The sequence below is a fragment of the Psammomys obesus genome, unplaced genomic scaffold (assembly GCF_907164565.1).
Source record: "Psammomys obesus unplaced genomic scaffold, mPsaObe1.curated_primary_1811, whole genome shotgun sequence".
NCBI lineage: Eukaryota > Metazoa > Chordata > Mammalia > Rodentia > Muridae > Psammomys > Psammomys obesus.
In genome coordinates this window covers 10828325-10847221 of record NW_026596085.1, presented here as the reverse complement: position 1 = coordinate 10847221, position 18897 = coordinate 10828325, and the positions used below count along the sequence as shown (strand labels likewise).

At 54.0% G+C, this 18897-nt stretch overlaps 1 protein-coding gene across 5 annotated transcripts in view; it reads left to right on the top strand.

Moving 5' to 3' along the window:
* Shank3 (SH3 and multiple ankyrin repeat domains 3) overlaps window positions 1–13857 on the top strand; it is a 55773-nt gene extending 41916 nt beyond the window's left edge. For 2 of the 5 annotated variants that reach the window (XM_055626905.1, XM_055626906.1), the window contains 2 exons: window positions 2366–4622; window positions 12258–13857. In XM_055626905.1, coding sequence (XP_055482880.1) covers window positions 2366–4622; window positions 12258–12846 — 2846 coding nt within the window. In that variant the 3' untranslated portion in view covers window positions 12847–13857. The other 3 variants (XM_055626909.1, XM_055626908.1, XM_055626907.1) reach the window with 3 other exon arrangements.
* The last annotated feature ends 5040 nt before the right edge of the window (window positions 13858–18897 follow it).

The following is an 18897-nucleotide window of genomic DNA, read 5'->3' as shown; positions in this document are numbered from 1 at the left end:
TGGGAGGGTGGAGAAGGGCAGCTGGCTAGAGTGCAGTTACTGTGGAACCAAGAGATGCCACTTTCTGCCCTCCCAAGCATCCTGGGCATCCTTCGTGGTTCCTCTATTTCCTGTCTCACCTACCTTATAACTCTGTTCAGCACAAGCTTGTCTTGTGCCTGGTCCACAGCTTTTGTCTTCCCCATGTCCTCTTGCAGTGGATCTGTTCTTTAGCCTATCTCTCCAGCAGAGGAAGCTTTCTACAGGACATTTATCACCTGATCTCCCTCCAACTGGTCCTGTGTGGGCTCCTGTTGTCTCAGGGTCCCCACAGTAATAGCCCTGTCCTGCTTCACCTGAGAGCTCTGTTGCTCCCTTTCTGTGACATGAATCTTCCCACACTCACCGTTGTCTATCTGTCCTCACTCTTCCTGGGTGGTCTTTCCCAGAACTGAGTACAGTAGATCCAGACCTATGTACTTGTTATAGAGGCCTCAAGCTCCCTGGCAAGCCTGCCAGCTCCTCCCACCTGGATACAGCTGACCAGTGGGCTAGCCGGTCCTCAACTTTAGTTCCCCATGGCTAGCACACTGCCAGTTGCCAGCAAGAGCATTGGCTGAGTTGTCAGGCTCCTTGAACTCCCACCGAGGGTTCTGTCTGGCTGTGTCCCTGAGCATATAATACAACTCTTGGAATCCCGGAACTATAGTTTGTAAACATGGATACAGCTGCTAAGGGCTGATTTCAGCAATGGCCCCTCCATCCAGGCTGTGTCTTGAGTACACAGCGAGTGCCCAGACTGGCAGTAGAGAGAGTCTTTCTTTAGTCTGGTGTTAGCACAGACCCCTACTCCATGGGAGGCAGGTGATTTTCTTCCCTTTTCTTTTTTGTCTGTTACCTTCAGGCACAATCTACCATGCTATTAGTATTAAATTCCACCCCCTCTTTCATTGTCACACATCATTCCTACCTTCTGTAACCTTGAGGTCTATGCGAGTTCTTCCTACATAGCTCCACCTAGCACACAGGCTTTTTAAATGTTCGGTACATGTTCCTGTGCTGTGTCAGAGCGGCATCAGGAGGAGGCCTGAGGCCAGCTAGGCAGACCTTGAAATACCGGTAATGACCCCAGCCATCTTTCTTGGTGTGGCTCCCTGCAGCCTTGAGTTGTAACGCATTGCCCTGTGACAGGGACAGGTAGGGTCCTTTGATGAAACAGATTCCCAAAGGTGACTTGTATGAAGCTGGCATTCAGGCCAAAGTTTGTAACAGACCTACCCCTGCTAGTCCCGAGGCAACAGAGCCTGAGACATAGTGTGCCACTACCCAGCCTTCTGCTGCTTAGGTCGGGACACTCTGTATTTACAAGCCTTGCTGTGTAGGATGCTGCACAGGCGCCTACATTATATCTGTAATGACACAGGAGGCTCTGTAAGGATCTAGCCTAATAACATCCCTAGACAAGAGGATGGGGTTCATTTTTAGTGAAGTGTACTCTATGAGAGGACAGCCCCAAGTGGGGCTTACACCTTGCCTTGGGGCAACACAAGACGCTAGGGGGAAAACTGGAACATGCCTTGGCTGTGTGGCCTTCAATTCCAATTTAGCATACCTATCAATTTTTCCTTCCTTCTACCTACCCAGGCTCTCTAAATTTTAGCCTCTGGCTAGGGTACCAGCTTCCCAGTATCCTGTAGGCTTGTCTGTGATAGTCTTTCCAAGGAACCACGGAGGCTTGTTTCTTAGCCCCCTACCCTGGCTGTCAATGTCAGTTCTTCCAGATTCACAGCTCCATTACCACTATCCGGCATCCCCTCCCTGACGTTTCACTTTGGGTGTCTGAAGGTGCATGTGTCCTTTCTGACCACCTTTCTTTTCATCTCTGGTTGCCATCGGGGTTTCCGCTGACTCCTGCTTGAGCATTTCTGAGTCGCTTTGCTCATCCTTGCTTGGGAAACCCCTAGCTAACCCCTAGGCGATCTCCAGCAGTTTTAGGGGACTGCGGTACCCTTCTGGTGTCTTCTCATGGTCTGCCCCGTGCCCGCAGGGTTGGGGAGATCCTGGCCTTAGTCTAGGCAGTCAGAGTTTGGGTCCTGTCCCAGAAGCTCTGCAGGAGCAGCCCTCCACACTGTGGGTGGGGTTCCTCCTGGACCCTTCACCAGAGCGCTCCCTACCTGCACAGGACTTGGCACGCAGTGTGGGTGTCCTGCTTAGAGCTCTTGCTCTCTCCCTTGGCCTTTCATGGGCCCAGATCCCATCTTCCTTGGCGGGGCTTTTGCCACTCTGGTGTGGAGACAGGATAGGACTAAGCCACTGGCGCTGGGTCCAGAGAGGCCTTTCAATGGCCAGCATCCTTGCCAGACTTACCTGGCTCCTCCGTCCCCAGGGGAGGATGAGAAGCTGGCATCTCTACTGGAAGGGCGCTTCCCACGCAGCACATCAATGCAGGACACAGTGCGCGAAGGTCGTGGCATTCCGCCCCCGCCGCAGACCGCCCCGCCACCCCCGCCCGCACCCTACTACTTCGACTCCGGGCCACCCCCCACCTTCTCACCACCGCCACCGCCTGGCCGGGCCTACGACACTGTGCGCTCCAGCTTCAAGCCGGGCCTGGAGGCTCGCCTGGGTGCGGGGGCCGCCGGCCTGTATGATTCTGGCACGCCTCTGGGCCCACTGCCCTACCCTGAGCGTCAGAAGCGTGCACGCTCCATGATCATCTTGCAGGACTCAGCGCCAGAGGTGGGCGACGTTCCCCGGCCTCCCCCTGCAGCTACACCGCCTGAGCGCCCCAAGCGGCGGCCCCGGCCGTCAGGCCCTGATAGTCCCTATGCCAACCTGGGCGCCTTCAGTGCCAGCCTCTTTGCACCGTCGAAACCACAGCGCCGCAAGAGCCCGCTGGTGAAGCAGCTTCAGGTGGAGGACGCTCAGGAGCGCGCGGCCCTGGCGGTGGGTAGCCCGGGTCCAGTAGGTGGAAGCTTTGCCCGAGAACCCTCCCCAACGCACCGCGGGCCCCGGCCGGGTGGCCTCGACTACAGCTCCGGAGAAGGCATGGGGCTCGCCTTTGGTGGCCCTGGCCCCGGCCCCGGCAAGGAGCGGCGCCTGGAGGAGCGACGCCGTTCCACTGTGTTCCTGTCTGTGGGTGCCATCGAAGGCAGCCCTCCCAGCGCGGATCTGCCATCCCTACAGCCCTCCCGCTCCATTGATGAGCGCCTCCTGGGGACAGGCGCCACCACTGGCCGCGATTTGCTGCTTCCCTCCCCTGTCTCTGCTTTGAAGCCATTGGTCGGTGGCCCCAGCCTTGGGCCCTCAGGCTCCACCTTCATCCACCCTCTCACTGGCAAACCCTTAGATCCTAGCTCACCCCTAGCTCTTGCTCTGGCTGCCCGAGAGCGGGCTCTGGCCTCGCAAACGCCTTCCCGGTCCCCTACACCTGTGCACAGTCCTGATGCTGATCGCCCTGGACCCCTCTTTGTGGACGTGCAAACCCGAGACTCCGAGCGAGGGCCGTTGGCCTCCCCAGCCTTCTCCCCTCGGAGCCCGGCCTGGATTCCAGTGCCTGCTCGCAGAGAGGCAGAGAAGCCCCCTCGGGAAGAGCGGAAGTCACCAGAGGACAAGAAATCCATGATCCTCAGCGTCTTGGATACGTCCTTGCAGCGACCAGCTGGCCTCATTGTTGTGCATGCCACCAGCAATGGACAGGAGCCCAACAGGCTGGGGGCTGAAGAGGAGCGCCCCGGTACTCCGGAGCTGGCCCCAGCCCCCATGCAGGCAACAGCTGTGGCAGAGCCCATGCCAAGTCCCCGGGCCCAGCCCCCTGGCAGCATCCCGGCAGACCCCGGGCCAGGCCAAGGCAGCTCAGAGGAAGAGCCAGAGCTGGTATTCGCAGTGAACCTGCCTCCTGCTCAGCTGTCCTCTAGCGACGAGGAGACCAGGGAGGAGCTAGCCCGCATTGGGCTAGTGCCACCCCCTGAAGAGTTTGCCAACGGGATCCTGCTGTCCACCCCACCTCCTGGACCGGGCCCCTTGCCCACCACGGTACCCAGCCCGGCCTCAGGGAAGCCCAGCAGCGAGCTGCCCCCTGCCCCTGAGTCTGCAGCTGACTCTGGAGTGGAGGAGGCAGACACCCGAAGCTCCAGTGACCCCCATCTGGAGACCACAAGCACCATTTCCACAGTGTCCAGCATGTCCACCCTGAGCTCGGAGAGTGGGGAGCTCACTGACACCCACACCTCCTTTGCCGATGGACACACTTTTCTACTCGAGAAGCCACCAGTGCCTCCCAAGCCCAAGCTCAAGTCCCCGCTGGGGAAGGGGCCGGTGACCTTCAGGGACCCGCTGCTGAAGCAATCCTCGGACAGTGAGCTCATGGCCCAGCAGCACCACGCTGCCTCTACTGGGTTGGCTTCTGCTGCTGGGCCTGCCCGCCCTCGCTACCTCTTCCAGAGAAGGTCCAAGCTGTGGGGGGACCCCGTGGAGAGTCGGGGGCTCCCTGGGCCTGAAGATGACAAACCAACTGTGATCAGTGAGCTCAGCTCCCGTCTGCAGCAGCTGAATAAAGACACACGCTCCTTAGGGGAGGAACCAGTTGGTGGCCTGGGCAGCCTGCTGGACCCTGCTAAGAAGTCGCCCATTGCAACAGCTCGGTGAGCAGGGTGATGTGGGGAGGGGCCCGTCCCCCTGTCTTCTGTTCCTTTTTGTTCATCTACAGGCTTCCCTCTGTTCTTCCTCATTCTGTCCCATTCTCATCTGTCCATGGCACGGGTTCTCCCTGTCCACCTTTTTCTCTTTGTCCGGTTTTGCTTTGCAGTCTGAGATAGAGGCTCTTTAGTACAGCTGCTCTCTGCATCCCTTTTGGCACAGGCAGTGGGTCTGGGTACCGGTGAGAGACCCAGGCATGTCATGAGACCTCCCGGACCCCGCTGCAGGCCCTGCTGTAGGCTTGCAACTTTATACTCTGGCTTCTAACTCAAACCGCCTTAGTGGATCCTTAGTTAAGGATCTTCTCACGTTGTACTCTGGAGCTGTGCTTTCCTCTCAGCAGCTTTGTCTGCTGGCCCCTGGCTCCATTTTGGTTCTTTCTGAGAACCACGGATGGCCGCTGCCAGCCCTCCTGGAGCAGCCTCCTGCTTTGCTTCCTTTTCAGGCCAGAGTATGCTGGTTCCTTTTCCTCAGGGACTTGATACACATTTCTTACATTCCGCCCTAGAAACATTTGTGTTATGGCACCTCTTAGGATCCTTCAACACATCAACACATCTCTCTCACCTATTTTTCCCTCCTTGTCCTGTTCACCCCTTCCCCCAGTGGTGATGGAGGAGGGGGAGGTGCTGAAATGGGGTCTGGGTGCTGCTGAGGTTGCTACATTTTGTAGGCAGAAGCTGCCAGAGCCGTGGTTGATCCCTCAGGCCCTTTTTTGGGAACCTTTCCCAGAGCTCCCATGTGGGCTACAGGGGCTCTGGTGACAGCTGGCCAGCCTGTGGCCAGTCTCTTGTCTATGCGACTCATGCTGCGTCTGCCTCTGCCGCCAAGGTTCTCCTATTCTGGGTTTGGGTGGGATGCCACCTCCTGATTCCCCACTCCTTGTTTCCTAGGGGCCCTTTGCTGTCACTTGTGGAAGCCAGAGCTCACAAAGTATCAAGCAGTGCACAGCTTAAGGACTTCAGGTCTTATTTGAAGGGGCTTGCCCAGTTTCAACTCTTCCAGTTTAGGATCCAAAAGATGAGTGGGATCTTGAGACACTCACATCGTGTCTCTTGAGAGGTTCAGGGACATTCTTGTCTTTCTAGTGTCCTGTTCTTGGGCCTTCTCCCTTTTTGGCCTCTTCCAACTTGAAAGCCCTTCTCAGTAGTTCAGCGATGAAAGTGTCCTTAACAGTGGGCACAGTGGCTATGGACAAGTCAGGACAAGTGGCTGGGAGCCCAGGGTTGTCTACAGAACTGGATCCTCAAAGATAGGGTATCCTGAAACAACCTCACCCAGACCCTTTTATTCCTTCTTTGTCTCCCCCCCCCCGCCCCGCATCACCATCTCCTCTCTGTCCCTCTCTGACTCTTTTCTTGATGAAAATTAAGGTCACTTAAAGTACATAGCATATTGCCTAGCCCAGAGTAGGGTTTTGATAAAAAAAAAAAAATGTATTAAGCCAATAAAAGAAGGAAGCTTAATGCAAGTGCTGTGTCGTGATTTGAAATCTAAAAAGGTGTCCTAAGGCAAACTTCACGGAAGGACAGGTGGACAAAGATCTGCTGGTTACCGATAGTACCTTCCAATAACACGCTGAGTTTGCGTTCAGTCATTTCACATGGCGGAGACAGACGTTTGTGGTACAGTGGTCACGCACTTCTTAGATATATAAGCGATAAACCATACCGAGCGTTCATCAGTCAGCTTTGCGTCACCAAACCACCTTGCACCCTGTGTTCCTCCATTTGCTCATTATTCCATTCTGTTCCCACTCACTTTTCTTCTACCTTTTGGGCTTTTTTTTTTTTATTATTATTTTATTTTGATTTTGGAGACAGGGTCTTGCTCTGCAGTCTCAGCTAGCTTTGATCCTCCTCCCTCCGTCTCCTCAGTGTGAGCTATCACACCATCCATCATACCTGCGTGAAGCAATGGCCATCTGGAGTGTGTCCTGCCGCCTGCCACAATTCTTTCTTTCCTGGCTACAGGCGTGGGGCACTTGTGGCTTTGTGTACATCTAGCTTATTTCAGACCTGGTCTAATCTGGTCTTTGCAGACACCCTGACTTTGATGTCTCTCAGGGCTGTGCCTCGGGCTCTGACCTTGTAGCCAGCGGGGGCTGGAATCTAGCATTCATGTCTTGCTTTGGGATAAAATCACTAGTGAGCCCTTCTTAGAGAAGTGGCCACCGTGTGCGAAGTTCTGATGTCTAGGTGTGACCATGTCCTTCTCAGGAGTTGGCACCCTTGAGCCGCACCTTTGGTCTGTGTATGGTTCCCAACTTTTACCTGCCAGGCTCATCTTTCTCTTCTTTTGATGGATTCCACCAAGAAGGAAATGATCCTACCTTCTCCTCAGATGGCTTAGTCCAGGCAATGATACATTCTAGCCACAGGTGCTCAGCAACTGGAGCTTTTTTTTTTTTTTTTCTTTTTCTTTTTGGCAGACAAGTTAAACTTCCCTGTGTATCCTGGGAAGAACTCAGTAACTTGTAGATCACCTTATTTACAGTGTGGCCACTGTTGGTTTTGGGGTTGCAGTTGGCTAGGTACATTGTTCTTGGTGCTACTGCTCAGGTGTGTGGTCCTACCTGTGCACACTTCAGGTAGCAGGTCTCAGGTCCTTTGTCTGCTGAGAGCCCCAGGCCTGGCTTGGGCTGCATCATATTTGTTCATCATTTAAAACCCACTTTGGACTCCAAACCTGGAGTCCACCTGTAGAGCTCCACCTGTCTCTGATTCCATTTGTCTTCTGGGTCTCATGTTTGGACTTGACTCTTACATGTGGTTTGAACCTACAGCAATGGTGTTTTTACCTTGGCTTTCGGGGTCTTTCTGGGGAGGGTTCCTGGGGGTTGAACTCATCCTGTGCATACTAAGCGAACAGTCAGCCACTGAGCTGCATCTCCTGCTCTGCTTTATTGAGATATGGGAACTTTCCTTTTTTTTTTTTTAACATATATTTATTTAGTGTGTGTGCGTGTGCGTGTGCACATTGTACACACTTTATGGTGTACATGTGGAAGTCAGAGAATAGCTTACGGGAATTAATACTCTCTGAACTTTGTGGGTCCCAGGGATTGAACTCAGGCCGTCAGGATTGCCTGAAAGCAAGCGTGTTCACTAACTGAGCCATCTCACCAACCTGAGATAGAATCTTCCCATAAAGCTACGGCTGGTTCTGAACTCACTGTGTAGCCCAACTTGGCCTTATGCTTAAAATCCTCCTGCTTTTGCCTCCCAAGTGCTGGTATCACAGGTGTGTGCTAGCTGACTCAATTTTACACCTGGGTGACCCTCACATCTTTTTTTTAGTCTTTGTGAACTAGCTATGAAAATATTTGCTGCAGTATGTTTCAGTGCCTTTTAAATTATTTTTATTTTTATTATCACATGCTTGTGTGTGGGTGGTCAAAGTGTGTCCTGTTACGGTCACTGCTGAGCTCTCATGGGAGACCCACTTTCCAATCAGGTTGCTCCACAAAGCCCTGCCCTGTCTGTCTGCTACAGGCTCTGCCTGCGTGTATAGGGTATGGACAAAACGTGTGTGCTGAGGCGATCGTACCTGAAGGTTCTTGAGAGCAGTTGGATACTGGGGTAGGATGCACTGTGCCCTGGCCGAGCACAGATCACACACAGAGGCATTCTCAAAAGCCCCAGACTCTCCTAGGGAATGGAAAGGGATCATAGAGGAGGCACAGGGACTCTGTCAGTGTTGAACAGGCCAGGTGCTGAGCAGTGAGGCTGAGGCATCAGAGAGGCATACATGTGGGAGCTCTGGAGTCCTGCCTAGTCTGTGTTCCCACTAAGAATTGTCCCATGATGAGGCCTCCAAGTTGCCAAAGGCCACAGGCCTGGACCTGACTGATCCACATGAGTGGAAGGGCAGTAGGCCTGAGGTAGAGGCCAGGGCTGAGTAAGGACCTTTTCTTGACTGTTGGTACCAGTGGGCTGACAGAGATAAGGCAATCCCAGGAGGGTGCTGGTTTTTTAATTTTTTTTTTTTAGGATGACATCTGTTTTGTCAGTGTGAGTTGCATTCCTGAGTTTGTGCCAGGTTCCAGGAGTCGAGGAAAGCTGCTGAGAAGGAAGTGAAGGGTTGGGATGTTGCTCAGTGGTAGAGGGCTTGTCTGGTATGCATGAGGCCTGGGTTCTATGCCTGACAGAGAGTAAGGGGGAGCAAGAGAAGAGGGATAAGAAAGAGAAGGGAAGGAAGAAGGAAGAGAAGAAAGGAAGGGAGGGTGGATGCTAAAAGACCCTGAAACTCTGAGGGAAGACCTGGGTTAGTGTGAGGGATTGGTGACGTTCCCTGAAGATAAAAAGGCGGAGGAGCCCCAGGCCTTTTATATGGGTGCTATTCACTGAGGCAGGGTTGGACATGCTGTGTGTTAAAAGGTGTTAAGAGATCCCAGTAGAAACCCTGAGCTCAGAAGACACTGAAGGGTCTTCACATACGGCATTTCTGGGCTTATTAGTCATAGCAAAGACTTGGGGTAGATGACAGAGGACAGACTATGAAAGAGGGAGCCATCCAGGAAGGAGGATGCTGAGGAAAGGGTCCCTACAAAGAAGCAGGTCATCCCGGGGGCTCCTGCCTGCATCCTCGGTGATGGCCAGGAGCAAAGTGTCTGAGAGGATGGACTAGCCAGGAGCCCTTTAGGGGGGAGCCGATCCTGTGAGGTGACCTTGTGATGGACACAGCCTGACCATAGGCGTCGGTCAGTGGTGTGCGCACATGTTAAAATCAGATTAGCACACTGTTGGGGTTTCTGCCCTGGGTGCAATGTGGGAAGTGCTTTCCCCCCAAGAGGCGGACAGGCAACCAACACCCGTCCCACGGATAACCCTTCCTTAGGCTTCTCCTCTGGGCCTGTCGACATCACCAGCACTGGTGGAGTTGTTGAGGTATATGACCGGCTCTCTCTACTCATAGACAACTGGCTGCAGACTTGTTTTCTGGACCCTAAGCACCTCTGAAGCCAGGTTGCTCTCAGCCGAGGCCACCAGGTCACTCCTGCCAGGAAAGAAAGCGTAGGTGCCATCCAGACAGGTATAGCTACTTGGCCCAGCTTAGACCTTTGGACCCAGAACCTCCCCCACTGCACTGCCTTACAGCTGTTTTGTCCCCCCGCCCCGCCCCGTTCATCTGTATGCTGCTGAAAACCAAGCCTTGGGGTAGGTCTATTCTGTGATCCAGATGCCCAGGCTAGGGTCAGTGTGAGCTCAGGGAAGAAGCAGAGAAGATGACCTTCCTGGCCTTGTTTTACTCCGTGGGTGGCCACAGTCTGACCTCACAACTATGCTCCTAGCACTACCTCACCCCTTCACCTCTGCTGCCACCCCGCTTTGCCCCAACGCCAAGGCAGCTCCATAAGGCCAGGTTCCACAGGCTCAGAAGTTTCTGGAGGCTTTGCCTGTCTGTTCCCCCCTATAAACCTCAGATGTTCCTGGGATCTTTGTGTTGGGGGCACTGTTTGGCTTCTTCAAGAAGTTCTGCCCTGGGTCTGAGCAGTTGGGAGGAAGCAATAGGGACAGGCTGAGGAGAAGGCCATCGAAAGGCATGGAAATGAGGTCTCCAGGCAAGGGTTAATCTCACACATCTCAAGCTAAGAGTTTTAAAGCTGCTTAGGGGACCATGTTAGCGTTCTTTTCTTAGTGACAGATTTCACCACACAGGAACAATCTGAGCAGGGAGGGTGTGTTTTGGTTCACGGTTTCAGAGATTTCAGTCTGTGATTGCTTGGCCCCATTGCTGTTGAGAGTATCACAGTGGGGGAGGGGAAGGTTGTAGAGAATCATTTCATGGCAGCCAGCAAGAAAGAAGGGACAAGACGGGCAAGGAATAAGATGATCAAATTATGAAATCGCTGACGTTATTGTTGTAATTGTTATTGGTTTTATGTGTGTGTGTGTGTGTGTGTGTGTGTGTGTGTGTGTGTGTGTGTAGGACGAAGTTTCAACATGTAGCCCTGGCTGGCCTGAAGCTTGCTCTATAGACCAGGCTGTCCTCAAACTCCCAGAGATCTGCCTGCCTCTGCCTCCTGAGTGCTGGGATTAAAGGTGTGTGCCACCATAACCAGTCCCCATCAGTGTATTAATTCGTTGATTAGGGCAGAGCCCTCCTGACCAGTCCCCTCTGAGTGACTGGATCTACCTACCACTCTGCCTTCAGAAAAGCACACCTTTTGGGTGGGTGCTGCATGGCCGAGCCATCACAGGAAGAGAGAAGTGTCGAGGGAACTCCTGCTGGTGTGGGATAGGTACTGCCGATTTTGCAAAGGGGTGGACAGAAATTGAGGCCAGCCTGAGAGAGGAGGCGTTGTTGGGGATGAGACGGCAGCTGGAGAGAGGTTGGGCAAACAGACTGTCAGACCGCACAGCGCGGCCAAACAACCCTCATGGTGTGCGCCTCGAAGTGGAGAGAGCCAGAGAGCTCCTCCAGGGCAGGCAAGCCAGATGCCTTCTACCCTAGCTACCCTAGGTACTCTCTCTTCCCAGGTCCCTCTGAAGTAGATGGGTCTTAACTACCTTCTAAGTTCCAACCTCCATAGAGTGTCCCACAGGGGTCCCTGAACCTGGCTGCCCATTGTGTGGTTGCGACTGAAGGCATTGTGGGCCTGGCCTGCTAACACTCTCTCTCATTGCTCTCTCCTGCCCATCTGCATGTGGCTGCTCTGTCTAGCTGCGCGGTGGTCCCGAGTGCCGGCTGTGTAAGTGAGCATGCCCATCCCATGCCTCTCGCAGTCCACATGCTGTGCCTGGCTGCCCCTGGCTGCTCTTGCATGGCTGTGTGGGGGCTTTGGTGCTACCGGCAGCTCCCGAGGCTGTCCTCGGGCATAGTAAGGGGTAGAGGTGGGAGTGAGGGGCTATGGGACTAGGCTTCCTTTCCGGCAGCCACCTCAGGCTGGCTTCCCTCCAGCCAGGCAGACTGGTGGCTGGGCTGGAAGTCCGGGGTCCTGCCAGGCGAGGCTGGGAAGCGAGGAACCATCAGCTTTGCGTGTCCACCTGTGTGCACATGTAGTCAGTCTGTCACCTTTGCTGCTGTGCAGCGCCCTCCTGTGCGGGGAAGGTGCCGCCCTGTGGTGTTGTCTGTGGCCTCGTACTTTCTGTGGGTGTGAGCCCTGCCTGGCGTTTGTCTCCAGCGTTCATGGACCTGTTAGGTCTTGCTTGTGCCACTGCCGGCCTTTACTCTGACCCAGCCATCCCTAAAACTGGCCTAGGTTGCTCCGGGTCTTCTTCAAGCTTGAGAACAGAGATACTGTTCCAATCCAGCGAGAGCATCTGTGGCTGGAACCACAGATGGAGCTCGGAGACGTTGTTAGAGGCTGGCAGGGAGGGGCAAGCAGCTTTTGTCCATGAGAAAGTCTTTCCTTTGGTGAACTGCCCTTGGGGCCTCCATGGAGGGCAGTGTGGGGGACGAGTCTTACTCCTTAGATTCCAGGCAGTGTGAGAATCCCCCGGAGCAAGGCACTGGCGCCGAAAAGGTGACCACAGAATATTCCTCCAGCTCTAGTCCTCCTGGCTCTGTCCCCGCTCTGTGCACTCTGACTTTACTTTCCACCCCTCACCTGGCCCTCACCCGCTCTCCCTCCGCAGGCTCTTCAGCAGCCTCGGTGAGCTGAGCACCATCTCAGCGCAGCGCAGCCCCGGGGCCCCGGGCGGAGGGGCCTCCTACTCGGTGCGGCCCAGCGGCCGGTACCCCGTGGCGAGACGAGCCCCGAGCCCAGTGAAACCCGCATCGCTGGAGCGGGTGGAGGGGCTGGGGGCGGGCGTGGGAGGCGCGGGGCGGCCCTTCGGCCTCACGCCTCCCACCATCCTCAAGTCGTCCAGCCTCTCCATCCCGCACGAACCCAAGGAAGTGCGCTTCGTGGTGCGAAGTGTGAGTGCGCGCAGCCGCTCCCCCTCGCCATCTCCGCTGCCCTCGCCTTCTCCCGGCTCCGGCCCCAGTCCCGGCCCGCGGCGGCCATTCCAGCAGAAGCCCCTGCAGCTCTGGAGCAAGTTCGATGTGGGCGACTGGCTGGAGAGCATCCACTTAGGCGAGCACCGAGACCGCTTCGAGGACCATGAGATCGAAGGCGCACACCTGCCTGCGCTCACCAAGGAAGACTTCGTGGAGCTGGGCGTCACACGCGTTGGCCACCGCATGAACATCGAGCGCGCGCTCAGGCAGCTGGATGGCAGCTGACGCCTCACGCCCTCTCCTGTTCCTGCTGCGCCCTGCCGGCAGGGCCCCCACCCCTACTCCAGGCCGCAGGCTCGGCTCGCCCCCTACCACGGCGCCCGGGCCAGGAATGTTGCATGAATCGTCCTGTTTGCTGTTGCTTGGAGACTCGCCCTGTACATTGCTTAGTGCCCTCCCCTGCCGCTGAACCCCACCCAGCACACAGTAAGGGCGCGGACCAGGGGGGCTGGGTGGAAGGGGGTTGGGGCAGGGTGCTCTGGCCTGACCACCTCCTCCACAGCTCCTGGTGGCCATTCTCCCGGAGGGAGAACCTAGTCCAGCATGCGAGGTCAGGACACGCCTTGGTGACTCGGGGGGAGGGGGGAGACATTGGGGTTCTCGACGGGGGCCAAGGAGCCCCCTGTTTTACATATTTTAATCCACTCTATATTTGGAACGAGAAAAGGAACAAATATCTCTGTCTGTAACAGTTCCCACCCTCTTCCCCTCTAGTCCTCTCGCTGGTCCCCGCCACAGCTGCCCAGTCTTCCATCTCCGGCCCCTCACTGCCACCCCATACAGGGCAGGGGACACTCCAGCTGGCCTGGGGTTAGCCAGGGTCCTGGCAGCCCACCCTGGGGACCCCAGCTCAGCCCCCTCCCCTCGCTGAGCTATAGTATGCCCCACCCACCCTTTAGGTGCTGCTCAGGGGTACGGGTGGCAGGCATTGCCTGCTGGGCACTAGCAGGGCCAGGTGGCCTGGGAGATTATTGCCCTGGGGCTGGGCCCCGGTAACCCAACCCCAGCCATCATCTTCACAGGGTCTCTCCCAAAGGAGGGGTCTAACCTTCCCACTTCTTGGGCAACTACAGCAGAGAAGCCTCCCTGCCTCGCACCCCAAAGACTCCCCAATTCCTGCCCTGTGTGTGTGCGCCACATACGTGTGCGCATGCCTGTGTGCTTGTGGAAAACTGGGTGTGGCTGAGCGCATGGGTGCCCTGTATGTGCCTGATTGTGGAGTGGTCCCGGGGGGGGGGGGGGGGGGGTTGGGGGAGGGGGGGCCTTTTAGGGGCCGGGTGGGGGGGGGGGGGGGGGGGGGGGGGCGGCTGTTCTGGATGGGTGGGAGGTTGTGGAAGCTCGAACAGGGTGCATTCATGGGTGTGTGCCTGTGAAATCGCCCTGTCTTCTCCAAAGAAAGGCTGTCCTGCTCTTGGGTCCTGCTGTTTCCTCAGCCTGTTCTTCCTGAGCCTCACCCAGCTTAAGCAGGGTTTCTTAGTGAATCCCTTCAGCTTCAGGAGGCCTCAAGGGGCCCTTCCAGGCAGTACCCTGTTTGGGCTTCGAAGGGAATTGTGGGGACCACTAAAATCAGGCGACAACAGCCCTTGGAGAGAGGCAGAGACTCCTGAGGGTACCCTGGCCCCCTTACTGTGACTCCTCACACTCAGCAATGACCTGTGGGGTGGGGGGCCCTGGGGCATTTTTAAACATAGGGTTTGGAGTCTGGACTAAGCTCCATCCACGTCACTCACAAGTTTCTGTTTCTATTTCTAGCTTTTTTTAATAAAATAAATAAAAAAGACAGAAAACAGATGTTTTCATGGCCCAGGGGCTTGGCACGCCGGTCTGTGCCCACCTGCCCCACCCTGGCCCACCGACCCCATCCCCTAGACAGAGTCACACCCACACTAACCCTCTCCCGACAGAGCAGGTCACACACACGGCAGCAGTCACTGTACCCGACTGCCACATACAGTCTCACATCTACCTGTGGGTTTTTGGTTCTGTTCAATTTGGGTTTTTAACTTTACAGGGTCAGTTCTGCTTCACCCCTCCTTTTGTATGGAGTTCCATCTGGGGGCTTTCACCCCCTGCTCCAGTCCTGAGGCCCTCCTGACCCTGACGTTGTGATACACCCCACAGAGATCTATGTTTCTTATATTATTATTATTAATAATAATTATTATAATATTATGTAATAAATTTATAAGAAATGAAACTGTGTCTCGGCTGCTTGCTTAGGGTTAGGGAGTAGAGCCTTGTTCCTTAGATGGGTCACACAAGCCCACAGCCTTGACCCCGTGTACTGCTGACTCAGCAGTATCCCCGGGGGGGCAAGCCTTTGTAGACTTTCCTGCCAGACCAACTTCCTCTAGTCTGCCAGACCCTGGCTCAGGCTTTCTGCACCTGACCCTTGCACACCTGACCAGGTCGCATTTTTTTTTTTTAAGGTGTGCTTTATTTTATTTTATTTTTTTGTCTGCCTATGTCTGTGTAAGTGTGTGTTGTGTGTATAACAGTGCCCCCCGGAGCTAGCTGCTGTTTGGGCAGGTGTGAGTTCCCTGAAGTGGATGCTGAGAAGCATACTCCAGTCCTCTGCAAGAACAGTTTTAACGGTTGGATCATCTCTCCATCTCTAGACTGATGGTCCTCTGGGATCCTCGCCCCCCCCCCCCCCCCCCACCCGCCACCCCTGTGCTGGAGATGAAACCAGGACATACCTTACCACTGACTAATATTCCCACCCCACTCCCACCCCTATCCCCCAAGACGGTGTAACAGAGTTCTGGCTGTCCTGGAACTTGCTCTGTGGACCAGGCTGGCCTTGAACTCGCTGAGATCTGCTTGCCTCTGCCTCCTGAGAGCTGAGATTAAAGGTGTTCACCACCATGCCTGCCCCCCCTCCTTCAAACCGAAGATTTGAAGCCTGCCTTCAGTCTCCAGTTGTTTATAAAATTGACTTTAAATTTTCAACCTCGTGTCCTTCTCCGCTGTGCTGATCCTTGGTTGCTGTCTGTGTTTGGCCTCACTTCCCCCTGGGTTGATGCAGTACTTTTCTGTCTCCATTCCTACCTTCTGTCCTCCCCTCAAGATGGCAAAAGATGGAGTAAGTGGTGAAGGGCCATGTTAAGCCCTTCTAGCCTTTCCTATACTCTTTCCTGCCTGTCTCAGGCCTGCTTGCTGCTTTCAGCTTTGCCGAAGTCTTTGACTATTATGGTGACACTTCAAGGTTCATTCTCTGCTCCTTCCCACTCCTTGCTTAGAGTGTCTGCCCTTTACCATCCTTGTTGGCTGTGCTCTGCATCCCTTCGAGGGAGAGGGAGCCCTCCGTGTTCTGCTGTTTTCAGAGTTCAGGTTGGATCCTCTCCGCCTCCAGTTTTGTCTCGAACTAAAGGAAACTGGTGCTTCCCACCTTGCACCACCACTTACTCCCCCAGAGGTCAGAGGCGGCCTCCCAAAGGTGTGAGGTTTGCCATTTTCTGTTCCTCTCATCTGTGCCCTAAACACAGACTTGACCTTTGAGAGCGCGTTATTGGCAGAGAGGGTGAGCAGCCAGCTGTCACTAGCCAGTCACATAGCAGGGAACCTACCCTTTGGTGGCATTGGGGCGGGTGGCTAGTCATGAGCACCATTAGGTGAGCGGGCAGGCAAATTCCTAACTCAGCGAGAAGGTGGAGAGAGACAGAGACAGAGAGACAGGAGACAGAGAGCAAGAGATGTAACATTCCTGAAACAGAGAGGATTAGTCAGCAATCATGAACACAGATGACAGATTCTGATACTCTAGGGTGGAGCCAGGGAGGAGCTAGGAAACTGAGGAGTAGAAGTAATCCTGGATAGCAAGGGAGGCCATTGGCCTCTTCACCCAGAGAGAGCACATGTACCAGGTGGCTTCAAGGAAGCAGGTGAAGGTCTGGTGGCCTAAAGTTATACGCACTTGAAAGGCCCATGCTTCCTTGAAACTTAATTACAAACTTAAACCTAGTTGCACAGCGCCCCTCACACATCCGGGTAGCCCCAGGGTAGGTGCAGGCTCACAGCCTGCTCTAGAATTGCACTCCTTTTGCAGTGACTTGTTGCAGTTCATCTAGAAGGTAGACGCTGGTCTCCAGACCCGGTCCTTTTATACTCTCTGAGTATTTATAACTAGGCAACTGTCTTTGATTTTAAACTTTATGTTCAATACAGTCACTGTACATTTGAGTCATCGGGGCTGTGATGCCTCGATGACAAAATGACACATAGAAGCATTTAAATTAAAAATGTCCTCTTAGAGAACTCTTCCGGGTTTAAATATGGAGCAGAAGCACCACCGGGCAGTGTTGGGCTGCTTGTCCCCGTATACCAACTGAAGAGACGGGCCATGGTGGGGAGTAGAGAAAGGCAGATTTGGCCAAGTGGCGTATTGGGAAGGGGGACCAAGTCTGTCTTTGGGACTCTGATGTGAACTGGGAAGTTTATATAGAGTCGTTGGCAAGAAGTATGTTTGTTAAGCAGTCCTGGTCAAGCCTGGGTCATCTGTTATCACTGTCTTGAATTTAATTCTCCCGAGGTGAAAAAAGGAAGCCCTTACTCCTGGAGGGAAGCAATATAAAGAATCTCACAATACGGTGATTATTCCTGCTCTAGGATGCAGTCTTTCCCAGCATAGACAAATGTCTTCCTTCGATGACTGCTCTGTCTGCAGGGCTCTGCTATACGGGACACCCAAGAATGACTGGAGACTTTCAGGGCCTCTTTTGGGGGTCTGGAGAAGGATGATACAAAACTGACAGCAAGAGGCTGGGAAGATGGGTCAGTGGGTAAAGTAGATGATGTGCCAGTGGAAAAGTCCTGAGTTCCAGAACCTGTGCAGAGCCGGGTGAAGGGGCATGTGATCTCAGGGCTTCTCTAATGAGAAAAGGGAGGCGGAGACACGCGATTTCCCAGAAGCCTGCTGGCCAGCCATCTCTCTAGCACACACAGTGGTGAACAACAAAAAGACTCGTAGACAAGATAGAAGGCAAGGATTGCTGCCCAAGAGTGTCCTCTGATATTCACACATGCACTGGGGCATTTGAGTACTCACGCCCATAATTGTGTGCGCGCGCGCACACACACACACACACACACACAAGCGAATGATAGTCTCAGTGAATATTTGTGTCTCCAGTCTCAAAGGCTGAGATAGGTAGATAGCAGGGGTCTTCGGACACTGATTGATATCCCTATGGGCAGAGTTAGGCAGGTGTCTGACCCAAAGTGAGTAGACAGAAAATGAAAGCGAAGACGCTAGGCCTCTATTTTGCTTTTAGCTACTTTGTGGGCCCAAGAGAGGAGTCAGTACTTCCCCTTCCCCCCTCGCACCCCACAACCCCTGAGATAGGGTTTCTCTGTGTAATATCCCTGGCTGTCCTGGACTCAAGTTGTAGACCATGCTGATCCAGGCTGGTTTCGAACGCACAGAGATCCACTTGCCTCTGCTTCCCCGAGCGCTGGGATTAAAGGTGTGCCCTGCCACCACCTGGCAGAGTCGGTGTTTTGTTTTGTGTTAAGTAAAAGCAGTTTCTAAGTGCTTGTTAAATTTGTAACTTTATGCCCATTAAAATTCTTTAAAACTGCCTCAGTAGTCTTTTTTTTTCTGTAAAATGTTTATTATTATTATTAGACTGATGTGCTGTCTGCTATATTAATAAGGTTCATTCTTTTTTGTTTTTATTCTTTTCAAGATAGAGTTTCTCTATGTATCCCCGGTTGTCCTGGAGCTCACTCTGTAGACCAGGCCGGCCTCAAACTCAGAGATCCACCTGCCTCTGCCTCCCAAGTGCTGGGACTAAAGGTGTGAGCCACCACACCGGGAGGATGTTCATTCTTTGTTATTGTAATTATTAATGTTGCAGTTTTGGAGATATATAACCCAAGGCTGTGAGCATTTCAGGCAAGTGCTCTGTAACTGAGCTATATCCATAGCCTTAACGTTCAAAACTTTAAGGTCCCACTTTTTGAATTCATTTTGCCACTTCTTGGGTATTTTGTTTGTTTTTGTTATTTTGAGACAGGGTTTCCCAGTGTATCCCTGGCTGCCCTGGAACTCACTCTGTAGACCAGGCTGACCTCAAACTCCCAGAGATCTCCCTCCTGAATGCTGGGATTAAGGTGCCACCCCACCCCCACCCTTGGCAACCATTTCTTGTTTTTTAAAAACATATTGCATTTTTATTTAATGTGTGTGTATGTGTGTGAGCTTGTGTGCCATGTTGTGCACAGGGAGGTCAGAAGACAATTTGTGGGAGTCGGTTCTCTCCTGCCATTATGTGG